At 47.2% G+C, this 22,679-nt stretch overlaps 2 protein-coding genes across 2 annotated transcripts in view; both read left to right on the forward strand.

Annotated features, from left to right (window-relative positions):
• The window catches only part of LOC109921922 (plasminogen activator inhibitor 1-like), a 38,661-nt gene extending 20,843 nt beyond the window's left edge, over positions 1-17,818 (forward strand). Inside the window, exons 7-8 of the mRNA XM_048620034.1 lie at positions 386-448; positions 17,385-17,818. Of these exons, the coding sequence (XP_048475991.1) occupies positions 386-448; positions 17,385-17,818 (497 nt within the window). The remainder of the gene's footprint in view (positions 1-385; positions 449-17,384) is intronic.
• A 4,181-nt stretch (positions 17,819-21,999) lies between these two features.
• The window catches only part of LOC109922088 (AP-1 complex subunit sigma-1A), a 47,902-nt gene continuing 47,222 nt past the window's right edge, over positions 22,000-22,679 (forward strand). Inside the window, exon 1 of the mRNA XM_048620179.1 lies at positions 22,000-22,127. Within this exon, the coding sequence (XP_048476136.1) occupies positions 22,125-22,127 (3 nt within the window). The 5' untranslated portion in view covers positions 22,000-22,124. The remainder of the gene's footprint in view (positions 22,128-22,679) is intronic.

Consider the following 22,679-nt stretch of genomic DNA (forward strand, 5'->3'; position numbering starts at 1 on the left):
CTGTTTTCTCCTCCACAGATGCTGCCAGACCTGCTGAGCTTTTTCAGCAACTTTGTTTTTGTTCCTGATTTACAGCATCCGCAGTTCTTTCGGTTTTTATCCAGTTTTATTTCTCTGCTGCTGTGCAGCAGATTTAGGACTGAGTGGAGGAGGGACTTCTTCACCCAATGGGTTGTGAACCGGTGGAATTTCCTGCCCAGTGAGGCTACCTCATTGAAGGCGAAGATGGATAGATTTTGGAACAGTTAAAGAATTAAGGGTTACGGTGAGCGGGCGGAGCTGAGTCCACGAGAAGATCAGCCATTGGATGCTGGAGCAGCCTCGACAGGCCAGATGGCCTACTCCTGCTCCTATTTCTTATGTTCGTTTCTGCTTTGACCCTCAGATCCTGAAACTGGGCCCACTGTTGAGAACACACAAGGCATTGTGGGCGGCAATGATGCCTTGGGTAAGTAGCCCATCAGAGCTAAATGCATTCGCTGCCTTTTCCAGGAGAAGACTGCAATTTTTTTTTTGGTTAGGGAATAATATTTAACGTTGAAATGATTTGGCCAGGCTGAGGCTAACCAAAACTGGGCAGTCCTCTCAAATTTGTGAATCATTAAACCACAATACTGGTTCATCTTCTGGTATGGTATGAGTGTTTCCAGTCTACCTAAGTTTGAGAATGTTTCTTTTATATTGTTTGTGTGATAATGTATTTTTCAATTGACTGTACAAGAGAGTAAAAATAGAGCTATTTGTATGTTCTGTGTCTGTGTTTTGCAATAAAGATTTGAAATAAATATCTCCCTTACTGAGTGCTAAATTTCTCAATTACTTATTCCAGTTACTCTGCTCCTTTTCAGTTAAGTACTGACATCCAGCTACGGGGCACATTTTGTCATTTTTCTCAGAATTGGTCTGTTCCTAATTTGAATTAGAATTTCTTTGGTAACCTCTAACTCAGATGTAGGATGAGGAACGAATCCTGACCAATGCTGAGGCAGAGCCTAAAGAACCAATCTGATCCAATGGTCCAATCTTGAGACGTTGACCAGCCTAGGATCCAATCCTGAGACACTGACCATCCAATGATCCGATCCCGGGACACTGATGATCCAAAGACCCAATCTGGGATACTGACCATCTGAGGATCCAATCCTAAGACACCGAACACCCAACAAACCAATCCTCAGGCACCGACCAGCCAAAGAACCAATCCAGAGACACTCTTGACCCAATGAAGCAATCCTGAAGCACTGACCACCCAAAGAACCATGCCTGTGACACTGACCATCCAACAAACTAATTTGGAGACACTAATGACCCAATGAACCAATCCTGAGACACTGACCATCAAAAGAGCCAATCCTGAGACGCTGACCACCTAATGAATCAATTCTTAGGCACCACCTACCCAATAATCCAATCCCGAGACACTGACCACCCAATGATCCAATCTGGAAATACTGACCATACAGAGAACCAATCCTGAGACACTGACCACCCAACAAACCAGTCCTTAGATACTGACCACCCAATAATCCAATCCTGAGACAATGTCCATCTAATTAACCAACCCAGAGACACTGACCATCTACGGATCCAGTCCTGAGATACTGACCATCTAATGAGCCAATCCTTAGGCCTCGAACATCCAGTGATCCGAGGCATCCAATGAACCAATCCTGAGGCAGAGCCTAATGAACCAGTTATGGAGCAGACCCCGTACCCGATGAACCAATCGCGAGGTTGAAACCATCCAATGCACCAGCTGAGAAGAGAGACTACCCATCCAATCAAATCCAAGGGACAGGTTTGTCACACTCCTGGGACAGGAATCATTCCCTGCTTTATAATCAGGATGAAATGACAAACCATGACTAAAGAGTAACCAGCTGCTCATAGGTCCTGTGACTGTAATACAGAAGTAACCAGTTGGGAGACAATAGACAAATAACTTGCGTGAGATGCAATGAGGTTCTGGATATATTTCCGACCATAGCCACTTACTCCTCATAATTCACCACTTAGAAAGTGCACTGTCACACTTGGGCTTCTATATTGGTGTTGGGTGTGACAGTGGTCAGTGTTGTGAAAGCTCTGCCCTTTCAAGGCTGGTTGTGGTTGGAGCCAGTGGACCTTTGCCAAGTTTCTGAGGATTGCACATTCCAAAGTCAATCCCAGATGGTGAGTTCCTGGTTTGCAGCAGCAGGGCTGTGGAATTTGTGGGGTTCCTGGTTTGCAGCAGCAGGGCTGGGGAATTTAAACCCGAGATTAAGTTCTCTGTTAAAAGGAGCTTGAATTAGCTCTGGGTATCTTCGTTCTACAGTTGCCCCGTTGTGTCTCTAACAATCAGTCAGTCCAAAGGAGCAGAAGCGGGGGTACATTTGGCAAAGTTCTTGGGAGCAAGGGGGGAGAGTTAAGACAGGACAATTCAAGGAAGGAATTCCGGAGGTTGGGATTGGGGTGCTTGAAAGAGTGGCCTCTAGTGATAAAGGGATAGATTTTGATATTCTGCAAGACTAAGTTAAAACTAAGACTATGTTCTGCTGAATAGCTGAACAGGAGGGTGGGAGATTGAGGGTTCAGAAGAGATTCACTATTATATTGCCAGGAATGGGGGATTTAAGTTATAGAAAGAGGCTGGGACTTTTTTTTTTCACTGGAATGTAGGAGGTTGAGGGGTGACCTCATTGAGGTTTATAAAATCATGAGGGGTATAGATAAGGTGAATGGCATGTGTCTTTTCTCTAGGATGGGGGAGTTCAAGACTGGGGGGAGGGGCATATTTTTAAGGTGACAGAAAAGACACAAGAGGGTGGTTTGTGTGTGGAATGAACTTCCAGGGGAAGTGGTGGATGCGAGTACAGTTGCAACATTTAAAAGACATTTGGATAAGCTCATGAATAGGAAACGTTTGGAGGGACATGGGCCAAGTGCAGGCAGGTGGGTTTAGTTTATTTTGGGATTATGATCAGCATGGATTGATTGGGCTGAAAGGTCTGTTTCCATGCTGTATGGCTCGATGACTCCAAGACCACAAGTGTGCAATGATTCAATCCAAGCTCGAACTATAGAGAATTTACAGCATAGAAACAGGCCCAGCTGCTCTGTACTGGCATTTATGACTCAATATGTGTTGATTCCAGACACGCTGTCATGTTGTACAACTAACTCTTTTTAAAGCCCTTAAGGATGACAATTGTTTTGTTTGTGCGGACATGTTGCTTAAGTACACTTGGTCACATCCTCCGAGCAGGGAAAGTTAGGGGGAAGATTTATTCAAGATTTTTAAAGTTATGAAGGGCTTAGTCAGAGCAAACTGGAAGGAATGGCTGCCCCTGGCAGGAGGGAGGACAACTAAAGTCAAAAAAAGCAGCAGGGGGGCAATGGGTGGCATGGTGGCTCAGTGGTCAGCACTGCTGCCTCACAGTGCCAGGGGCTTGGGTTCAATTCTGCCCTTGGGCAACTGTGTCTGTGTGGAGTTTGCATGTGTCTGTGTGGGTTTTCTCCAGGTGCTCTATTTTCTTCCCACAATCCAAAGATGTGCAGGTTAGGGTGGATTGGCCGTGCTAAATTGCCCCATAGCGTGCAGGCTTAGGTGGGTTAGCCAATTGGAAATGCAGGGATAGTAGGGGGTGGGACTGGGTGGGATGGTCTTTGGACAATCGGTGTGGACTGAATGGGCCGAATGGCCTGCTCCCACACTATCTGCATTCTATATGCAGCTTAGAGTGGATTGGCAGTGGGAAAATACCCCATAGTGTGCAGATTAGGTGGATTAACCATGGGAAATAGAGGGATGGGGTGGGTCTGGGTGGGCTTCTAGTTCACCTTAAGAATATTCGATGATCACAGTCTTTTACAGACGCGGATGTTTAAAGGGGCAACGTGCTTTTGAAAGAGTATGTAAGTAGGCCATGTGTTCATCGCCGAGCCAAACAAAGGATGCATTAGCAAAAAGATCAGAGCGGGAGCTGAGGGGAACTTCATTTACAAGAGTGTTCTGAAACGTACAGCCTGCAGTTGGAGTGAGAGTAGATTCAATATCAATCTCAGGCAGTGGGAAATCTCCTCCCATTGATCAGCAGCAAGAAAGTGGCTTCTCATGCTGATCAACTCAAGACGAGCAAGGCAAGGATTTTAAGACCTAGACATTTTTCTTCCTTTAAAATCTGGATTTTTTTTCTTCCCCTTTTGGCTCTTTGTCTCTTATTTCTGATGTTTTTTTCTTAAAATTATGGTTTTGGCTCTAGTGAATGGTGACCTTGTACACTTTTCACTGTACTCCTGTGCCCTTATACATGTGAAAATAAATCCAATCCTCAGCCCTTTATTCATTAACGGGATGTGGTACGTCGCTGGCCAGGCAGCATTTACTGCCCATCCCTAATAGCCCATAGGGCAGTTAAAAGAGTCAACCACATTGCTGTGGGTCTGGAGTCACATATAGGCCAGACCAGGTAAGGGGTAGCAGCTTCCTTCCCTAAAGGACATTAGTGAACCAGATGGGGTCCCTTCCCCTCCCCCTCCCCCTTCTCCCGACAATCATCAACGGATTCATGGTTAGGATTAGACTCAATTCAGTTTTTTAAAATTGAATTCAAATTCCACCATCTTGCCTTAGCAGGATTTGAACTCAGGTCCACAGAACATTATCTGGGTCTCTGAGTTAACAGTCCAGTAAAAGGCCTTCTCATTCTAATTTTCAAAAAGGATTTGGATGAATACTTGTTGGGGGAAAGGTTTTGCAGGCCTACAGGCAAGGGGTAGGTGAAAGGGACGGAATGGTAGTTCTGGAAGCTGGAAGAACAGCCGCTCATTTTCTGACTGGGAACCCTGCAGCCTTCAGGACTCAATATCGAGTTCAATAATTTCAGGGCCTGACTACCGTCTCCCAGCTGTCTCCTGGCCCGTCCTGGTGTCCTCTCCCTGGAGAGGCGGTCTCCTGGCTGGCCTGGCATAGCGGTCTCTCAGTGGCATGTGGTGATCTCTCGGTCTGGTACAGCGGTCTCCTGGCCTGGCCTGGCGATCTTGCACCTGGCGTGGTGGTCTTTTGGCCTGGTACGGCTGTCTGCGGGCCTGGCCTGGCGGTTTCTCAGTTGCGTGTGGCAGTCTATCGGCCCGGTGTGGCAAACTCTCTCTTGGCCTGGCCTGATGATTTTCCAGCGTGGCCTGGCAATCTCTCAGCAGCCTGGTATGACAGCCTTTCGTGGCCTCAGTGTGGGCTTCCGACCTTGAGGTGATTCCAGAGCGGTCTTCCAGCCTCAACAGTCTCGAGGTGAGGCCCGGCACAGTCTGGAGTCAAGGCCGAAAATGGACTAGAGACTAGGTGTGAACTGGTTTGGAAAGACTCTTGTTCCAAACTTCTTATTTCTCTATTTTCTAACTTATTCATACAATCAGTAATGCTGGACTTTTTATTTCTTTGTTTTTCTAATTTTTTTCCCCTAAGAACTTAGACTGAAGAATCTGTACCTTGTACCTAAGGTGGCTCTGTAAAGTGCTGATTTTCACTGTGCTCAATTCAATTCAACTCCACACACCAGGCCTTGCACAACGCCACAACCACAAACAACACATTGTCAGCCTCTAACAGTCCCCAGTAACAGCTATTGATTCTCCCAGGCTGACCCTTACCCACTCCTTCATCCGTCCAACTGTTTTTCTCTCTCTCTCTGGGCTCTATCTCCACATATCATTTACTCCTCCCGCTACTCCACCTTCAGCAATATATATCAACCTTTTCCTGCACAATCAGTTCTAAAGACCGGAGACGAAATGTTCTGAGGAAGGGTCACTGGAACCGAAATGTTAACTGTGCTTTCTCTCCACAGACGCTGTCAGGCCTGCTGAGTTTTTCCAGCAATTTGCTGGTTTTGTTTCAATTTGCAGCATCCGCAGTTCTTTCGGTTTCTCCTTTTGACTTGCAGCTCTATCAAACAGCCCCTCCCTGCTCTATGTAGATTCCATGATTTTTATGATCCGACAGCTTTTCTGAATGGCTTTTCCAATTCTTGTCCAAGATAGAGGTCAAGGTATGTTTAGGAGGACTCCCGAGGTTGCTACTGTTCAGTAACTTGCAAGTTCTCATCTTTGTTACCAGTATATTTTGGTGGGCCTCAGTTTTGGGTCGACATTTGAGAAGCTGTCACCATCTGATCCCTTCCAGTCAGGGATCATCGTACAGCCCGCTGCAGATGGGGCGGAAAAAGGGAGAGAGAATGCTGACCTAGCTATTCCTTCCCTCGAGAACGGATCGTGGTAGCAACAGGACCCCACTGGGCTAGTGCCCAGTGCTGGCCTTTATATCTACAGGACTGGAATACAAGGATGCAGCAGTTATGCTGCAGTTACGCAAAACCTTGTCAGACCCCACTATAGAGCTGTACAGCACAGAAACAGACACTTCTGTCATATTCGTCCATGCTGACCAGATATCCTAAATTAATCCAGTCCCGTTTGCCAGCTTTTGGCCCATGTCCCTCCAACTCCTACCTATTCATGTACCCATCCAGATGCCTAATTGTACCAGCCTCCACCACTTCCTCTGGCAGCTCATTCCACACACACACCACCCTCTGCTTGAAAAATTGTCCCTTAGGTCCCTTTTAAATCTTTCCCCCTCTCACCTTAAACCTCTGCCCTCTAGTTTTGGACTCACCCCCCCTCCCCCCCGGGGGAAAGACCTTGGTTATTCACCCAATCCATGCCCCTCATGATTTTATAAACCTGTATAAGGTCACCCCTCAGCCTTCTACGCTCCAAGGAATAAAAGCCCCAGCCTATTCAGCTTCTCCCTATAGCTCAAACTCTCCAACCCCGGCATCAACTTGTAATCTTTTCTGAACCCTTTCAAGTTTAACAACTTGTGGACTGCTGCGGTTCAAGAAGGCAGCTCACCACCGCCTTCTTAAGGGCAACTAGGGACGGGCAATAAATCCTGGCCAGCCAGCATCCCACAAATAAATTAAAAAAACTTTCCTATAACAGGGAGACCAGTTTTCCAAAAATGAAATTGGAATTGCTGGTTATCAGATGAGCTATTCTCTCATTGAATGGTGGAGCAGACTCAATGGGCTGAATGGCCTACTGTTGCCCTTATAGTCTATGGTCTTATAATCACAAAAGCAGAATGCTAGTCCTGAAATTATCTGGGCGTCCCTGTGGTAGACCATACTCCATTGCTCAACGGGCAGAAAATAGAAGCTTTATAAAGAAAGTTTAAACAAACACATGCAGAAATGTTCTATTCACTTCTGTTGCATTCCAAAAGGTTGTGTAAATAAAAGTTTAGACTCCGACTCACGCCACAGTCTTAAAATAAAGCGTCTCCCGAGATGCATGATCTAAATTCATCTGCTGTCAATCAGTCTCTCTCACTATTGTCACAATGCATTCCATTCACTGCTCCTCTCCACCCTAATTCTGAGAATGAACACTTCACTGCCATGACTGAGGAGGGAGAACAGAGTGATTCAGAAGGACGGGAAAAGGGGGATTTATCTGCACTGCCGATCTCTGAGCAGCAGGAGGCTGGAAGTCCTCAGGAAAGCCCCTAAGATAATAGCAGGTCGTCTGGCACTGAGAGAACTCAGCAGGGTGTTGGTTCAGATCGAAAGAGTAAGTCCACTCCACGTGAGATGGGCTGGCTTGCAGTACTGAGAGACTATCTTGGTTGGCTTGTAAAGCCATTCCCATCACCAGCTGAGGTTACCATGAAGGACTCCCTTTTCTCAACCTCACCTCCGGTCGTGTCTTGTCTCATGACAGAGTCTGGTAAGACTATGGCAACACGATCTGTAGACTTGCACTGAGTCGAAGGGCCCCTGCAGACATTTAAGAATGGGGCGGGTTGGTGCTGGGTGAGGGTGTTGGCATTGAGCTGTGCGTAGCATTGCCAAGGATAGGCACATCCAAGCAACCCCTTGGCGGAGTTCCGAATTGTAGTTGGATGCAAGAATCTTCAGAAATGTAACTTCAATAAAGTCTTAGCCCCACTGCCAACGCATGCACTTTCCATCCACCCAATCCCAATGGCCTCCAACTTGGCATGCCCCCTTCCTGCCCTCAGAAGTCCCTCCTAGTTTAATTTAGATATATGTGAGGTGTTGCATTTTGGTAGGTCAAACCAGGTGAGGACTTATGCATTTAATGGTAGGGCCGTGGGGGGCGTTATAGAACAAAGAGATCCAGAGATACAGGTTCATAGCTCTTTGAAAACAGAGCCACAGGTAGACAGGGTGGTGAAAAAGGCTTTTGACATGCTTGCTTTCATCAGTCAGAGCACTGAGTAAAGTTCTGAGGAAGGGTCACCGGACCCGAAACGTTAACTCTGTTTTCTCCTTCACAGATGCTGCCAGACCTGCTGAGCTTTTCCAGCAACTTTGTTTTTGTTCCTGATTTACAGCATCCGCAATTCTTTCGGTTTTCATTGAGTAAAGTTGTTGGGATGTTTTGTTGCAGCTGTCCAAGACGTTGGTGATGCCACATTTGGAGTACTACATGCAGTTCCTTTTGCCTTAGTATAGAAAGGATATTATTAAACTAGAAAGAGTGCAGAAAAGGTTTACTAGGATGCTGGACTGGAAGTTTTGAGTTATAAGGAGACGCTGAATAGGCATGGGACATTTTTGTCCCTGGGTGAGGTCTATAAAATCATGAGAGGGATAGATAAGGTAGATAGCCAACAGCTCTTCCTCCATGGTAGGGGAGTCTAAAACTAGAAGGAATAGAATTAAGGTGAGAGGGAGAGATACAAAAGGGTCTAGAGGGGCAGTTCTTTCACATAGAGGGTGGTGAGTGGCTGGAATGGGCTGCCAGAGGTAATGGAAACAAGTACAATTTTATCATTTAAGAAACAGGTACATGGATGGGATGCGTATGAAGGGATTTGGACCAAACACAGGTAAATAGGACTAGTTTAATTGTGAAAACTGGGTGGCATGGACAAGTTGGGTCGAAGGGCCTGTTTCCATACTGTAAATCTCTATGACTCTATATCCCTCATGCCACTATGCAGCCCTACCTACTCTCTATAGCCCCTTGTACATTCACGTCAACTCCCTGGGCTTTCACCCAGTATGTCTTCTGTGCAGGAACATTGAAAATCTGTTGTTACTGCAACCCAATAAAAGTATCAATCAGCCAGAACTTTAAAATATTAATGATAGAAAATATAAGCACGTAACACCTCCTTATCTTACACCAACAAACATTGAGCCAGTGACAAAATGTATCATAGAAAAAAAAGAAAATATTGACAATCTATCAATCAAGCAATACTTTCCCTTCTGTTTGCCAACAAACTAATGGAAGTCTGGGCTCCCAGCCAAACTTTTCTTCTGCAATCTTGGCTAATTTCCTTCAACAAAATTAGACTCATTCCATGAGCCTTTTCCCAGGGCCCTATGTTTTGTTTCTTTTCTAAATATACATCTAATTCCTTCTTGAAAATTGGTATTGATTCTTCAGTTCCACCTAGTCTTTCAAGTGGAGTGATCCAGATCAGAACAACATGACGTGTGGAAAAAAAGTCTCCTCATCTCTTCCCTCTTTTTTGGCCAAATAATTTAAACTCTGGTTCTCTGGCTGCTACGCACAAGAACACAAATTCCCTTCCACTTTCATCGGGATTACACTGTGGTTTCTGGAAGGATCTTCGGGCAAGGTACGTGCCAACCCAGAACCAGCTGACAAAACTATATCTCCTTGACAAAAAAGAGAATTTTAGCTTGTCGTTAGATTGTCACCGACAACTAAATGAAAGAACGGTAACATTTTTTATTGCTCTATTACATATTGTGGGAGGCAGCACGGTGGCTCAGTGGTTAGCAGCTTTGCGGTGCCAGTGTTCGATTCCACCTTCAGCCACCTGTCCGTGTGGAGTTTGCTCATTTCGCCCTGTGTCTGCGTGGGTTTCCTCCCAGAGTCCAAAAATGTGCAGGTTAGGGTGGATCGGCCATGCTAAATTGCCCCGTAGTGTCCAAGGATGTGCAGGACGGGTGGATTAACCATGGGAAATGCAGGGTTACAGGGATAGGGTGGGGGGGTGGATTTGGGTGGGATGATCGTCGGAGGGTCGGTGTGACTCGATGGACCGAATGGCCAGCTCCCACACTGTGTGGATTCTATGAGAAGACTGAGTTGCACCCATTTCATTGCAGGAATTTCTACCATGGGGACCAATGAGTCTTGTCACCATATCCTACCAAACCCGCCTCATGAACGACCTGGCCTGGTCCTATGGTATCCATCAAGCCCAATCCTGGCACCATCTTGCCATGTGCCGTTCCCAGAGCGATTTGTCATTTGGCAGGTAAACGCTCAGAGGTTGATATTCCTTGTGCCCACGCCATCCTGGAAAGGCTGCTATGCACCTGGACATGAGTTGGCAATCCATTGTCGCCCCTCACCAGCAAAGCCACTGCTAAGGCATGGGTGACCCATAAAGCCATGTTGCCCATGCCATGTAGCCAACATGGGCTCACAATCCCTTGCACATACAATCCCATTCCTTCACCGAAATAAACCACAGCACCACACACTTTACTGGTCAGGATTCAGGTACATAATTCTTTGAAGTTTGTGTCACAGGTAGACAGAGTGATTAAGAAGGCATTTAGCACGCTTTCCTTCATTACTCAGACCTTTTGAGTATAGAAGTTGGGACATTATGTTGAGGTTGTACAAGACGGTGGGTTTTTTTAATTCATTTGTTGGATGTGGGCGTTGCTGGCTGGCCAGCATTTCTTGCCTGTCCCTAGTTGCCCTTGAGAAGGTGGTGGTGAGCTGCCTTTTTGAACCACTGCAGTCTTCCTGCTGTGTGTGGACCTCATTGAGGGGCATGGATAAGGTGAATAGCCAAGGTCTTTTCCCCATAGTAGAGGAGTGTAAGACGAGAGAGCATAGATTTAAGGTGAGAGGGGAATGATTTAAAAGGGACCCAAGGGGTGACCTTTTCACACAGAGGGTGTTGTGTGTATGGAATGCGCTGGCAGAGGAAGTGTTGGAGATTGATACAGTTACATTTAAAAGGCATCTGGATAGGTACATGAATAGGAAGGTCTCATACGGATATGGGCCAAATGCTGGCAAATGGCACTAGATTAATTCATAGTCATAGAGTCATAGAGCACGGAAACAGAACCTTCTTTCCAACAGTCCATGCCAACCATAATCCCAAACAAAACTAGTCCCACCTGCCTGCACTTGGCCCATATCCCTCCAAACATTTCTTATTCATGTACTTAAATAAATGTCTTTTAAATGTTGTAGCTGTACCTGTATCCACCGCTTCCTCTGGCAGTTCATACAGGAAACACTCTCTGTGTAAAAAAGTTGCCCCTCATGTCCATTTTAAATCTTTCTCCTCTCACCTTAGGAATGTGCCCCCTAGTTTTGCACTCCCCCACCCTAGGGAATAGACCTTAGTCAGTCAGCTTATCTATACCCCTTGTGATTTTATAAACCTCTCCAAAGTTACCCCTCAGCCTCTGACACTCTGGCGAGAAAAAGTCCTAGCCTATTCGGCCTCTCCCTGGGACTCAAACCCTACAGTCCTGGCAACATCCTTGTAAATCTTCTCTGAACTATCTCCAGTTTAATAACCTCCTTCCTATAACACGGTGACCAGAACTGGACACAGTACTCCATAAGACGCCTCACCAACATCCTTGCCAACCTTTTCTGCGCCCTCTCAAGTTTAACACCATCCTTCCTAAAGAAGGGCCACCAGAATTGTACACAGTATTCTGAAAATGGCCTCACCAAAACCCTTGTCTACATTCCAACTGCAGGCCAGCTAAGTGTTTGATTCCCCTTCCCCAGTCTCCGGTGTTCACTTGCATCTTGTCACTGTCCAGTCAGGGAACATCACACACAGGCAAGCGTTTGGAACAGTCCATACATGAGCTTTTATTGTTAGTCAGTGAAAGGAAACATAGGGGAAATGTATACAGGCTACAGCTCGCTTCTACAACATGAACCAATTACTCGCATTAAGACTTTGATGATCTGTGATGGTCTTCTTTTTGATTGTATTAAATGCTGCAAGAGAATGGTGTATTGAATTTCTGTGGACTACAGCATTGGGTTTGGACAAAGCAAGATAAGACATTGGATTTCCCCTTTACCAGATACCAGGCTCAGCTGGATATATAAAGCTTTGTCACAGAGTCATAGAGCACGGAAACAGACCTTTCGGTCCAACCAGTCCATGCTGACCATAATCCCAAACTAAACTAGTCCCATCTGCCTGCGCTTGGCCTATATCCCTCCAAACATTTCTTATTCATGAACTTGTTCAAACGTCTTTTAGACATTGTAACTGTACCCATATCCACCATTTCCTCTAGATGTTAAAATTGCCTCCTGTGTCTTTTTTAAATCTCTCTCCTCTTACCTTAAAAATATGACCCCTAGTTTTCAAATCCCCCACCATATGGAAAAAAGACACCTACCATTCACCTTATCCATACCCCTCATGATTTTATAAATGTCTATAAGGTCAACCCCCTCCCCCGCCCCACCAACCTCTTACGCTCCAGGGAGCAAAGTCCCTGCCTATCCAGTCTCTCCTTATAACTCAAACTCTCCACTCCCGGCAACATGCTCCTAAATCTTTTCTGAACCCTTTGCAATGAGGGTGGAGAGAGGGGGGATATACTGAAATGATAATTCCCCTTCTGGCAGAGACCAAAACGAGCAGACATAGTTTAAAATCAAAGGGTTTACAATTTAAAACCAAAGTGTTTCCGATTTAAAAGGGAGATGAGAATGTTTCTTTTTCTCTGAGACAGTCAGATGTCTTTGAACAATCGTCAAATGTCAATGCAGCACTGGACTATTCTGAAAGAAAAGCACATTTAGAGTCATAGAGTCATAGAGCTGTACAGCACAGAAACAGACCCTTTGGTCCAACTCGTCCATGCCGAACAGATATCCTAAGTTAATCTAGTCCCATTTGCCTGTATTTGACCCATATCCCTCCAAACCCTTCCTATTTATACACCCATCCAGATGTCTTTTAAATGTTGTAATTGTACCAGCCTCTACCACTTCCTTTTGCAGCACGTTCCACGCACGCTCCTCCATGAAAAGGTTGCCCCTGTGGTCCCTTTTAAATCTTTCTCCTCTCACCTTAAACCTACACCCTCCAGCTTAGACTCCCCAATCCTGGCAAAAAAGACCTTGGCTATTCACCTTATCCATGCCCCACATGATTATATAAACCTCTATAAGGTCACCCCTCAACCTCTAAGGCTCCAAGGTAAAAAGTCCCAGCCTCTCCTTAACTCAAACCCTCCAGTCCCAGCAACATCCTTGTGAATATTTTCTGTACCCTTTCTAGTATAATGACAACCTTCCTATATAAGTCCTATTGGCTCAATGCTCCCATTCTCTCTGGCAGACATATGGCAACTATCTAACAATTCCAATCTGATTGTCAAAATCCCCGACTGTTCCCCACCCCGCAAACCCATTCAAGCTTATCATACCATCCAGCCTCCAACCCCTCAGCTCCTTCCCATCTTTACTTGTTCCGTTGTCACAACCTTCCCTCTCTCGTGTGTTAAAAAAGGACCCGAGCGGCACCTTTTTCACACACAGGGTGGCGCAGATTATGGAATGAGCTGCCAGAGGAAGTGGTGGAGGCTGGTACAATTACAACATTTAAAAGGCATCTGGATGGGTACGTGAATAGGAAGGGTTTAGAGGGATCTGGGCCAAATGCTGGCAGATGGATCCAGATTAGCTTAGGATATCTGGTCGGCATGGGTGAGTTGGGCTGAAGGGTTTGTTGACTCTAAGGCTGTGTGACCCTATGGCTACATGGTAGTAACATTTTTAAGGGGTGAGCTGGAAAATGAAAGACCAGCAGTGGGGTTGCTATGGTATCAGTAAGACTTATATGACAGTCGTGAGAAAACCTGATAGCTGACAGTTTGATAGAAACGGTGAGTGAAAGGATGTGGGCTTGCAGTCTGAGCTCACCACACTGTTTCACATGGCCATTTCCACCAGAGCCAGTGACCTTGGACAGAAATGAAGTCTGTGATAAGGTGATAAATATCCTGCACGTAAATAAAACCAGAAGTACAGGAAAAAAATAACATTTGAGAATAGCTTACAATCAGATCATTTTAGCTGAGCCATGCAGTATAAGAGGTTAGGCATCTTTAACTTGGGTCCTGAAGAAAAGTCATGAAAATATTAACTCTGCTTTTCACTTTCCACAGATGGTGCCCAGCCCTGCTGAGTTTCTCCAGCATTTTCTATGTGTGTTCCAGATTTCCAGCCTCCACAGCATTTTGCTTTTGTCTAACTTTGGTGGGTCCAACTTTGGGCAGAATGCAAGGTTCCTCTGTCCTGTCTCAACCCGAACCTTAGAGGAGCAGACTTAATATATGGGCCTCTAGGCTTGAAATGTCGATGCTGTTCACTGTTCACAAATCCGTAAGACCAGAAGAAATAGGAGCACGAGTAGGCCATTCAGCCCCTTGAGCCTGCTCCACCATTCAATAGGATCGTGGCTGATCCAACATTCCTCACATCCGCTTTCCTGCCCTTTTCCCTGTAACCCATGGTTCCCTGACTGATCAAGAGTCTATCCATCTCAGCCCTAAATATACACAAGGACTCTGCCCCCACAACTCTTTGTGGCAAGGTGTTCCAAAGACACTCAATCCTCTGAGAGAATAAATTCCTCATCGTCTCAGTCTTAAATTGGCACCCCCTTATTCTGAGACTGTGCCCTCTGGTCCCAGACTCTCCCATGAGGGGAAACATCCTCTCAGCATTGACCCTGTCAAGCCCCTTAAGAATCCAATATGTTTCAATGAGATCACCTCTCATTCTTCTAAACTCCAGTGAGCGGAGTCCCAACCTGTTTAGCCTTTGCTCATAAGACAAATCCCTCCATACCCGGGATCATCCCAGTCAACTTTCTCTGAACAGCTCTCTCTCAGCGAAAATTTTTGCTGGGAAGTAAGGACATGAAAGTGCAGTGCCACGTCACTGGGCTGTTAATGTAGAGACCCGCACTAATGGTCTGGGGGCACGGGATAAGATCCCATCAGGTCCGTCATTGGAATTTTAGATTCAATTAATTAATCATTCTGGAATTGAATGCTGGTTTTGGTGACCTCGACCATGAAACTATCATCAGTGGTCACCCATCTAGCTCGCTAACGTCTTCCCAGGGTACAAAATCTGACAGCCTTTCCAGGCCTGGCATACTTGTGGTTTGAGACGCCCTGTCAATGTGGTTGACTCTGACCTGACACGGCCCAGCGGTCCTTTTCATTCAGCTAACTTGCCAAGGACAAGTGGAACCAGATGGACTGCAGCGGTTCAGGAACAGGGCTCACCACTGCTTCCTCAAGGGCAGTTACGGATGGGCAACAAATTCTGGCCCACCCAGTGATGCCCACGAAAGGCTGAAGATCTGGCTACAGTCCCACATTGACGCCTGGGCCCAGTAAGGCATGAATCGAACCACCTCAATTACCAATCCTGGCCACAACAGAAAACAGCACGGTTACGTTTCCACTCTGAACCAAATGTTTCTGGGAAATTCAATCATCCATGTCATTAAAAACAAAGGTTTTTTTTTCTCTGCCCCTGAAGACAACCATGTGCTGAACCTAAAATTAAAACAATGCCCCCACCCTGAAACCAAATGCTGGGATCACTGGGAAATTAAACACGTCCGTCAAAGCAAAACCACACATCCCCACCCCTGCCAGGGCCAGCATGTTGTGGGAGACGTTGGGAGTTGGATTGGATTCTAAACATTCACCCATAAAGCAGTTTTAATTGCAATAACATCCCAACATCCATTCTATACTTATGTATTATTCCTGTGTTTTCAACAAGATTGGAATAGCAATCTAAAAACCGAAAGAACTGGGGATGCTGTAAATCAGGAACAAAAGCAGAAGTTGCTGGAAAAGCTCAGCCGGTCTGGCATCATTCGTGCAGGAAAACCAAAGTTAACGTTGGGGGTCCGGTGACCCTTCCTCAGAACCCTGTTCCCCAGAACCGGGCCAAGACCATTGCACAGGACTTCCACACCAGGCCGAGAGACCACCACACTGGGCTGAGAGACCACCATACTGGGCCGAGACCTCCACACCGGGCCGAGATGGCACCACACCGGTCTGGGACCTCCACACTGGGCCAAGATGGCAGCACACCGGTCAGGGACCTCCACACTGGGCTGGGACCTCCACAGCAGGCCGAGACTTCCACACCAGGCCGAGACTTCCACACCAGGCCAAGACCACCACGCCAGGCCGAGATAAGACCTCCACACTGGGCCATTGGAAGATCTGGAAGGCAAATTTGAAGCAAGAACGAGATGCCAAAACTGGACCTCCATGCCAAGACGAGACCGCACGACGGGACAAGACTGCCACACCAGGAGGCTGCCCCGCCAGGCCTATACTGCCATTCTGGGCCATTAGAAGCCACCTTGTCACTGCGCCTGCGCCAGGAGAAGATACATTCCACTGACGTCATTAAAAGAAGGTGAGGTACAACAATAAATGGAAACATTAAAGGAAAAGCATAGAAAGAAAAAAACTGAAGCGGACGGAGTCGACGAAATCCTTGGCTGAACAGCCCACACATTATGCTGCTACTCCACCGCCATCTTGGAAAAAGAAGACTGGTTTGGTCTCGTGGTAACATCACGCAAAGCTGTTAAAGCTCCCTCCCATTTCTATTTGTGCATCTTGTTTACTTCTCAATCGGACTTATGCGCTCAGAGTTAATCTACTCCTCAACGCTGTTGTCAGGGATACATGTGAGAGGCATCGGAAAACACAAACCCACTTAAATGGGAGCTGCAAGTCTTCTGAACTGCCCTCAAAGTTGTAAATTACATTATTTTGACGGGTCTGGTGCCAAGGCTGGGGTTACTGATAATTATTCTGATGAAGAGTAGGCACCAAAAACACCATAATTCCTTGTTTCTATTAGCAGATGTTGCCTGACCTGATGTGTTTTTCCAGCTTTCATTTTGAATCTGGAAGCTTTTTCAATGGTTTGGCAGCTTAACCTAGTAATGGCTTGAGCCACATTGGACTTAACAGGTCCCAGGCTCTGTCACTGAATCACAGAAGGATACAACAGAGGGTGCCATTCAGCCCATAGTTCCTGCACTAGCTTTTGGAAAGGGCTATCCAATAAATCCCAGTCCCTTTCGTCTTTCCTTGTCCCCTTTCCTTATCCCATTACAAATATTTATCAAATTTCCCCTTTCCAAGCTACTGTTGAATCCGCATCCGCTCTGTTTTCTAGCAATGCATTTTGGATCACAGTATCTTGCCGCAGCAAAAGCAGTTTGCCTTCCTCCCACTCTGGTTCTTCTGCTTAATGACTTCATTCTTCAGCCTTTGGGAACAAATTCTCTCCGCTAACCCTCCAAAAACATGCACAGATCTCAGGCAAGGCAGAGAGCGATGCCTTTGAGTATGCAAAGTGGGAATTTGGGAGCCAGCATTCTGGATGCCAATCGTCATTGGGTGATGGATACCTCGATGCCCTGCTCCAACCACATGCCACCATCTTGACATCCTTTGGTACAGTATTCAGAGCACCTCAGCGTGATTCAGTGGCCGCTGAACCACACCCAAGTGAGATTCAGTGCCAGGGGAAGATAACCACACCAGCAAGGATCATTGCCAGGGGAGCCATGACACAGAAAGTGGCAATACCGAATGAACGTTATACCAGAGAAAGTAAAGACCGGGTGAACTGTACCCAGGAGAGAGTCAATGCCAGGTTGACCGTGTTGGACGGAGCCCTCTTGACCGTGCTGGACTGAGAATTGGAGCCTGGTAGACCATACTGGACTGAGAGCCAACGCCAGGTTGACCATACTTGACTGAGAGTCAATGCTGGGTTGCATATTTCCTTGAAGGTGAGGGAGTCTTAGGTAGTCAGGCATTTGGCACGCTTGTCTTCATTGGTTAGAACATTGAGTATAGGAGTTGGGACGTCATGTTGCGACTGTACAAGACATTGGTGAGGTCACCTTTAGAATATTGCATACAATTCTGGTCACCCTCCTATAGGAAGGATATTGTTAAACTTGAGAGGGTGCAGAAAAGATTTACAAGGATGTTGGCGGGAGTGGAGGGCTTGAGTTATCAGGAGAGGCTGAATGGGCTAGGTCTTTTATTCCCTGGAGTGCAGGAGGTTCAGGGGTGTCCTGAAAGAGGTTTATAAAATCATGAGGGGCATGGATCGGGTGATTAGTCAAGCTCTTTGCCCTAGAATGGGGGAGTCCGAAACTATAGGACATAGGTTTGAAGTGCGAGGGGAAAGATTTAAAAAGGACCCAAGGGGTAATTTTTGCACACAGAGGGTGGCATGTGTATAGAATAAGCCACCAGAGGAAGTGGTGGTACAATTACAACATTTAAAAGGCATCTCGAAAGGTACTTGAATAGGAAGGGTTGAGAGGGATATGGGCCAAATGCTGGTAAATGGGAGTTGGTCAGATTGGGATACCTGTTTGGCATGGACAAGTTGGACCAAAGGGTCTGCTTCCATGCTGTACATCTCAATGACTGCACTGGACTGAGTGTCAACATTGGGTTGACCACACTAGACTGATGGTCAATGCCAGGTTGACCGTACATGATTGAAGTCAGAGCCCGGCTCACCCTGCACAGCTGAGAGTGGATGAGCATGGAAAACATTATACCTCATCTTACCAAGGAATAAGGTAAGGGACATTTTCTTTTAAGTGCTGGTCTCTCTGTCATGGTTCTGTCCCTTTAATTACGGAGGTGCCAGTGTTGGACTGGAATGGACAAGGTCAGAAATCACATGACACCAGGTTATATCCCAACAGGTTTATTTGAAAACAATCTTTCAGAGCTTCAGAGATAACAAGGTGTAGAGCTGGATGAACACAGCAGGCCAAGCAGCATCAGAAGAGCAGGAAGGCTGACGTTTCGGGCTTACTCCTTTTTCAGGAGTTAGTTAGAGAGGTAGTATCTGACATAGAATCTACAAGTAAAAAGGAGTCACACCACTGATGAGGATGTATTAAACAAACCCAAGATGGTGTTAAATCTTTAATCAGTCTGAAGGTTTTAATATGTATATGTAAATCCCCAAATTCCTTTCAAGTCACTGTTGTGAGAGAACTAAAGGTTTTATCAGTGTAAAGAAGAGGTGACATTTTAGGTCAGACAATGCATGTTAGGGTGGCATTTTATAAATTCCTACTTTGGAAATAAAACCAGTCTGACTTCAAACCAGAACACAAACAGATTCTAAACAAGGTCACACCTAACATACATTGTCTGACCTAAACTGCCACCTCTTCTTTCCACTATTAAAACCTTTAGTTCTCTCAGGGCAGTGACTTGAAAGGAATTTGGAGTTTTACATATACATATTAATCAACTAAAACCTTCTGATTTGAAGATTTAACAGCATATTAGGTTTGTTTAATACATCCTCATCAGTTAAATTCTGTGTCTGATACCACCTCTCTCACTAATATCTGAAAAAAGAACAGCACCTCCAAAAGTTCGTGTTTTCAACTGAACCTATTGGTCTGTGATTTCTGACCCTGTCCCTTTAAGAGACCGGCCTCGTAGTTGGAAAACAGTCCAGCGCCTTCGGGAAAGGAAATAAGACAAAGCAAGATGCAAACAGGGAAGAAAGATCGAAAAAATATGTGGCAATTTTCTGAGATAACAAGGTGTAGAGCTGGATGAACACAGCAGGCCAAGCAGCATCATAGGAGCAGGAAGGCTGACGTTTCGGGCCTAGACCCTTCATCAGAAATGGGGGAGGGGAAGGGGGTTCTGAAATAAATAGGGAGAGAGGGGGAGGCAGATAGAAGATGGATAGAGGAGAAGATAGGTGGAGAGGAAACAGACAGGTCAAAGAGGCGGGGATGGAGCCAGTAAAGGTGAGTGTAGGTGGGGAGGTAGGGAGGAGATAGGTCAGTCCAGGGAGGACGGACAGGTCAAGGGGGCGGGATGAGGTTAGTAGGGAGGAAATGGGGGTGCAGCTTGAGGTGGGAGGAGGGGATAGGTGGGAGGAAGAACAGGTTAGGGAGGCGGGGACGAGCTGGGCTGGTTTTGGGATGCGGTAGGGGGAGGGGAGATTTTGAAGCTTGTGAAATCCACATTGATACCATTGGGCTGCAGGGTTCCCAAGCGGAATATGAGTTGCTGATCCTGCAACCTTCGGGTGGCATCGTTGTGGCACTGCAGGAGGCCCAGGATGGACATGTCGTCTGAGGAATGGGAGGGGGAGTTGAAATGGTGCGCGACTGGGAGGTGCAGTTGTTTATTGCGAACCGAGCGTAGGTGTTCTGCAAAGCGGTCCCCGAGCCTCTGCTTGGTTTCCCCGATGTAGAGGAGGCCACAACGGGTACAGCGGATGCAGTATACCACATTGGCAGATGTGCAGGTGAACATTTGCTTGGTGTGGAAAGTCTTCTTGGGGCCTGGGATGGGGGTGAGGGAGGAGGTGTGGGGGCAGGTGTAGCACTTCCTGCGGTTGCAGGGAAAAGTGCCGGGTGTGGTGGGGCTGGTGGGGAGTGTGGAGCGGACAAGGGAGTCATGGAGAGAGTGGTCCCTCCTGAAAGCAGATAAGGGTGGGGAGGGAAAGATGTCTTTGGTGGTGGGGTCGGATTGCAGATGGCGGAAGTGTCGGAGGATGATGCGTTGGATCCGGAGGTTGGTGGGGTGGTACGTGAGGATGAGGGGGATTCTGTTTTGGTTGTTATTGCGGGGACGGGGTGTGAGGGATGAGTTGCGGGAAATGCGGGAGACATGGTTGAGGGCGTTCTTGACCACTGGGGGGGGAGGAGTTGCGGTCCTTGAAAAACAAGGACATCTGAGATGTAGGGGAGTGGAATGCCTCATCCTGGGAGCAGATGCTGCGGAGGAGATGGACAATTTTCCTTCGGGGACTGAGGGACGAATCTGAACGGAAGGTACCGAGTACCGCCGGAAACACCCGAGTTCATGGATCGGCTCCGTGAGCCGCTCATTATGAAGCATGCGTAACTCCGGCCGGCTTTGAGGAGGTTAGGTTCTTAAAGGAGGTGGGGAGAGCGGGGCGGAAACTGCCGAATGTGATCGGAAAAACCCGATGTTTCCGAGTACAGCCGCAAGTCTCCATTATGACGCATGCGCATCACTAAGCCGCCCACTTAAATGACGGGTAAGCGGAAATTGACGACCGTGGCCGGAAAGAGCCGAAATCAAGTGCCGCTGTGAACGGCTCCGTATAACGTTCTGAGGAAGGGTCATCGGACCCGAAACTGTTTTCTCCTTCACAGATGCTGCCAGACCTGCTGAGCTTTTCCAGCAACTTTGTTTTTGTTCCGTATAATGCATGCTCTTCTCCAGTCGTTCCCCAGATGGAGCAATCGTTCGCGGGGGCGTGGATGGGCGGAAAATGCCGAGCATGGTCGGAAATACCCGAAGTGCACACTACTACGCATGCGTATCACCGACCCTCTCCTGCCTGCGTTGAAGTTGGAGGGGGTACAGCTTAGAGGAAAATGCCAAGTGTGGCCGAAATATTCGAGATCCCGGGGCACCCATTATGATTCATGCGCATCCCCCGACATTGTCCTGCCCGTCTCCATGTTGATAGGCGGGGAGTTGTGCCGAAAGTGCCGAGCGCGTCCGTAAATACCCGAAGCGCGTCCGTAAACCTCCCCTTTTGACGTGACGCATGCTCATCCCCTTTCTCCGCCCATCTCTGTTGATGTGTTGTGAGGTGGGGGCGGTACCGAGCGGAAAGTGACGAGCGTGACCGGTGATACCGGAGGTGCAACAGCCAGCCTCTCCTTATGACGTAATGCATCTCTTCCCCCCCACCCACGAGACAATGCCCGCCTGTTGATGTATGGAGGGGGCGGGACTGGGAGGAAGGCGCCGAACATTGCCGGAAGGTGCCGAAGTCCTGGGCCGTGGGCGGGGTGACGGCAGTTGCCGTTGGCTTGTCCTGCCTTCTCCGGGCTGATGGCTGAGTGACGGATCCGGCGACAGAAGCAAGCAGGGTGGGCAAGTTTGCAACGACGGCTGCTGCCGCACAGGGGGGTTGGGGGGGGGAAAAAAAGGAAGAAAAGATTGCAGACCGTCGATATGGTAGGTGCTAATTGTGTTGGTTAAATATGTGACTATAGGATATGAGAATGAAATAGAAATAATCTCCGCTTCTTTACGGCTCGCGCTCACCTGAGCGCCAGGTAAGGGCGACGTCACCAGGTAACCCCAATTAAATCTTTATTTTCAGTCACTCCCCCATCTTTCTTCGCCTTATTAGAGATCGTTTTATGTTTTTGTGAGGGAACCTGTTGATGATGGGTGAACATTTTGAAGGAAAAAGGGAGATCTTTTTTGGTCAAATGTGGGTTTTCTTTCCCGGAAAGGGCGGGGTTCATGTCCTTGCCCTATTTTATTCTGATGGACAGACATGTCACCCAATGGCCGTGGTGCTGTCAATACGGAGATCATACCCACCTCGCCCACATGAGATTGTGGGATCTACTTCACTCCCACCCCCACCCCCTTTCCAACGCCTTTAACCCTTCTTAACCGTCCACCTGCCCCCCTTATTCCTCCCCTCTCTCCTCCCCCCCGCTCCCTCTCCTCCCCCCGCCCCCTCTCCACCCCCCCACCTCTTTTTTCCACCCCCCC

Source organism: Rhincodon typus, chromosome 45 (assembly GCF_021869965.1).
Source record: "Rhincodon typus isolate 14 chromosome 45, sRhiTyp1.1, whole genome shotgun sequence".
Lineage (NCBI taxonomy): Eukaryota > Metazoa > Chordata > Chondrichthyes > Orectolobiformes > Rhincodontidae > Rhincodon > Rhincodon typus.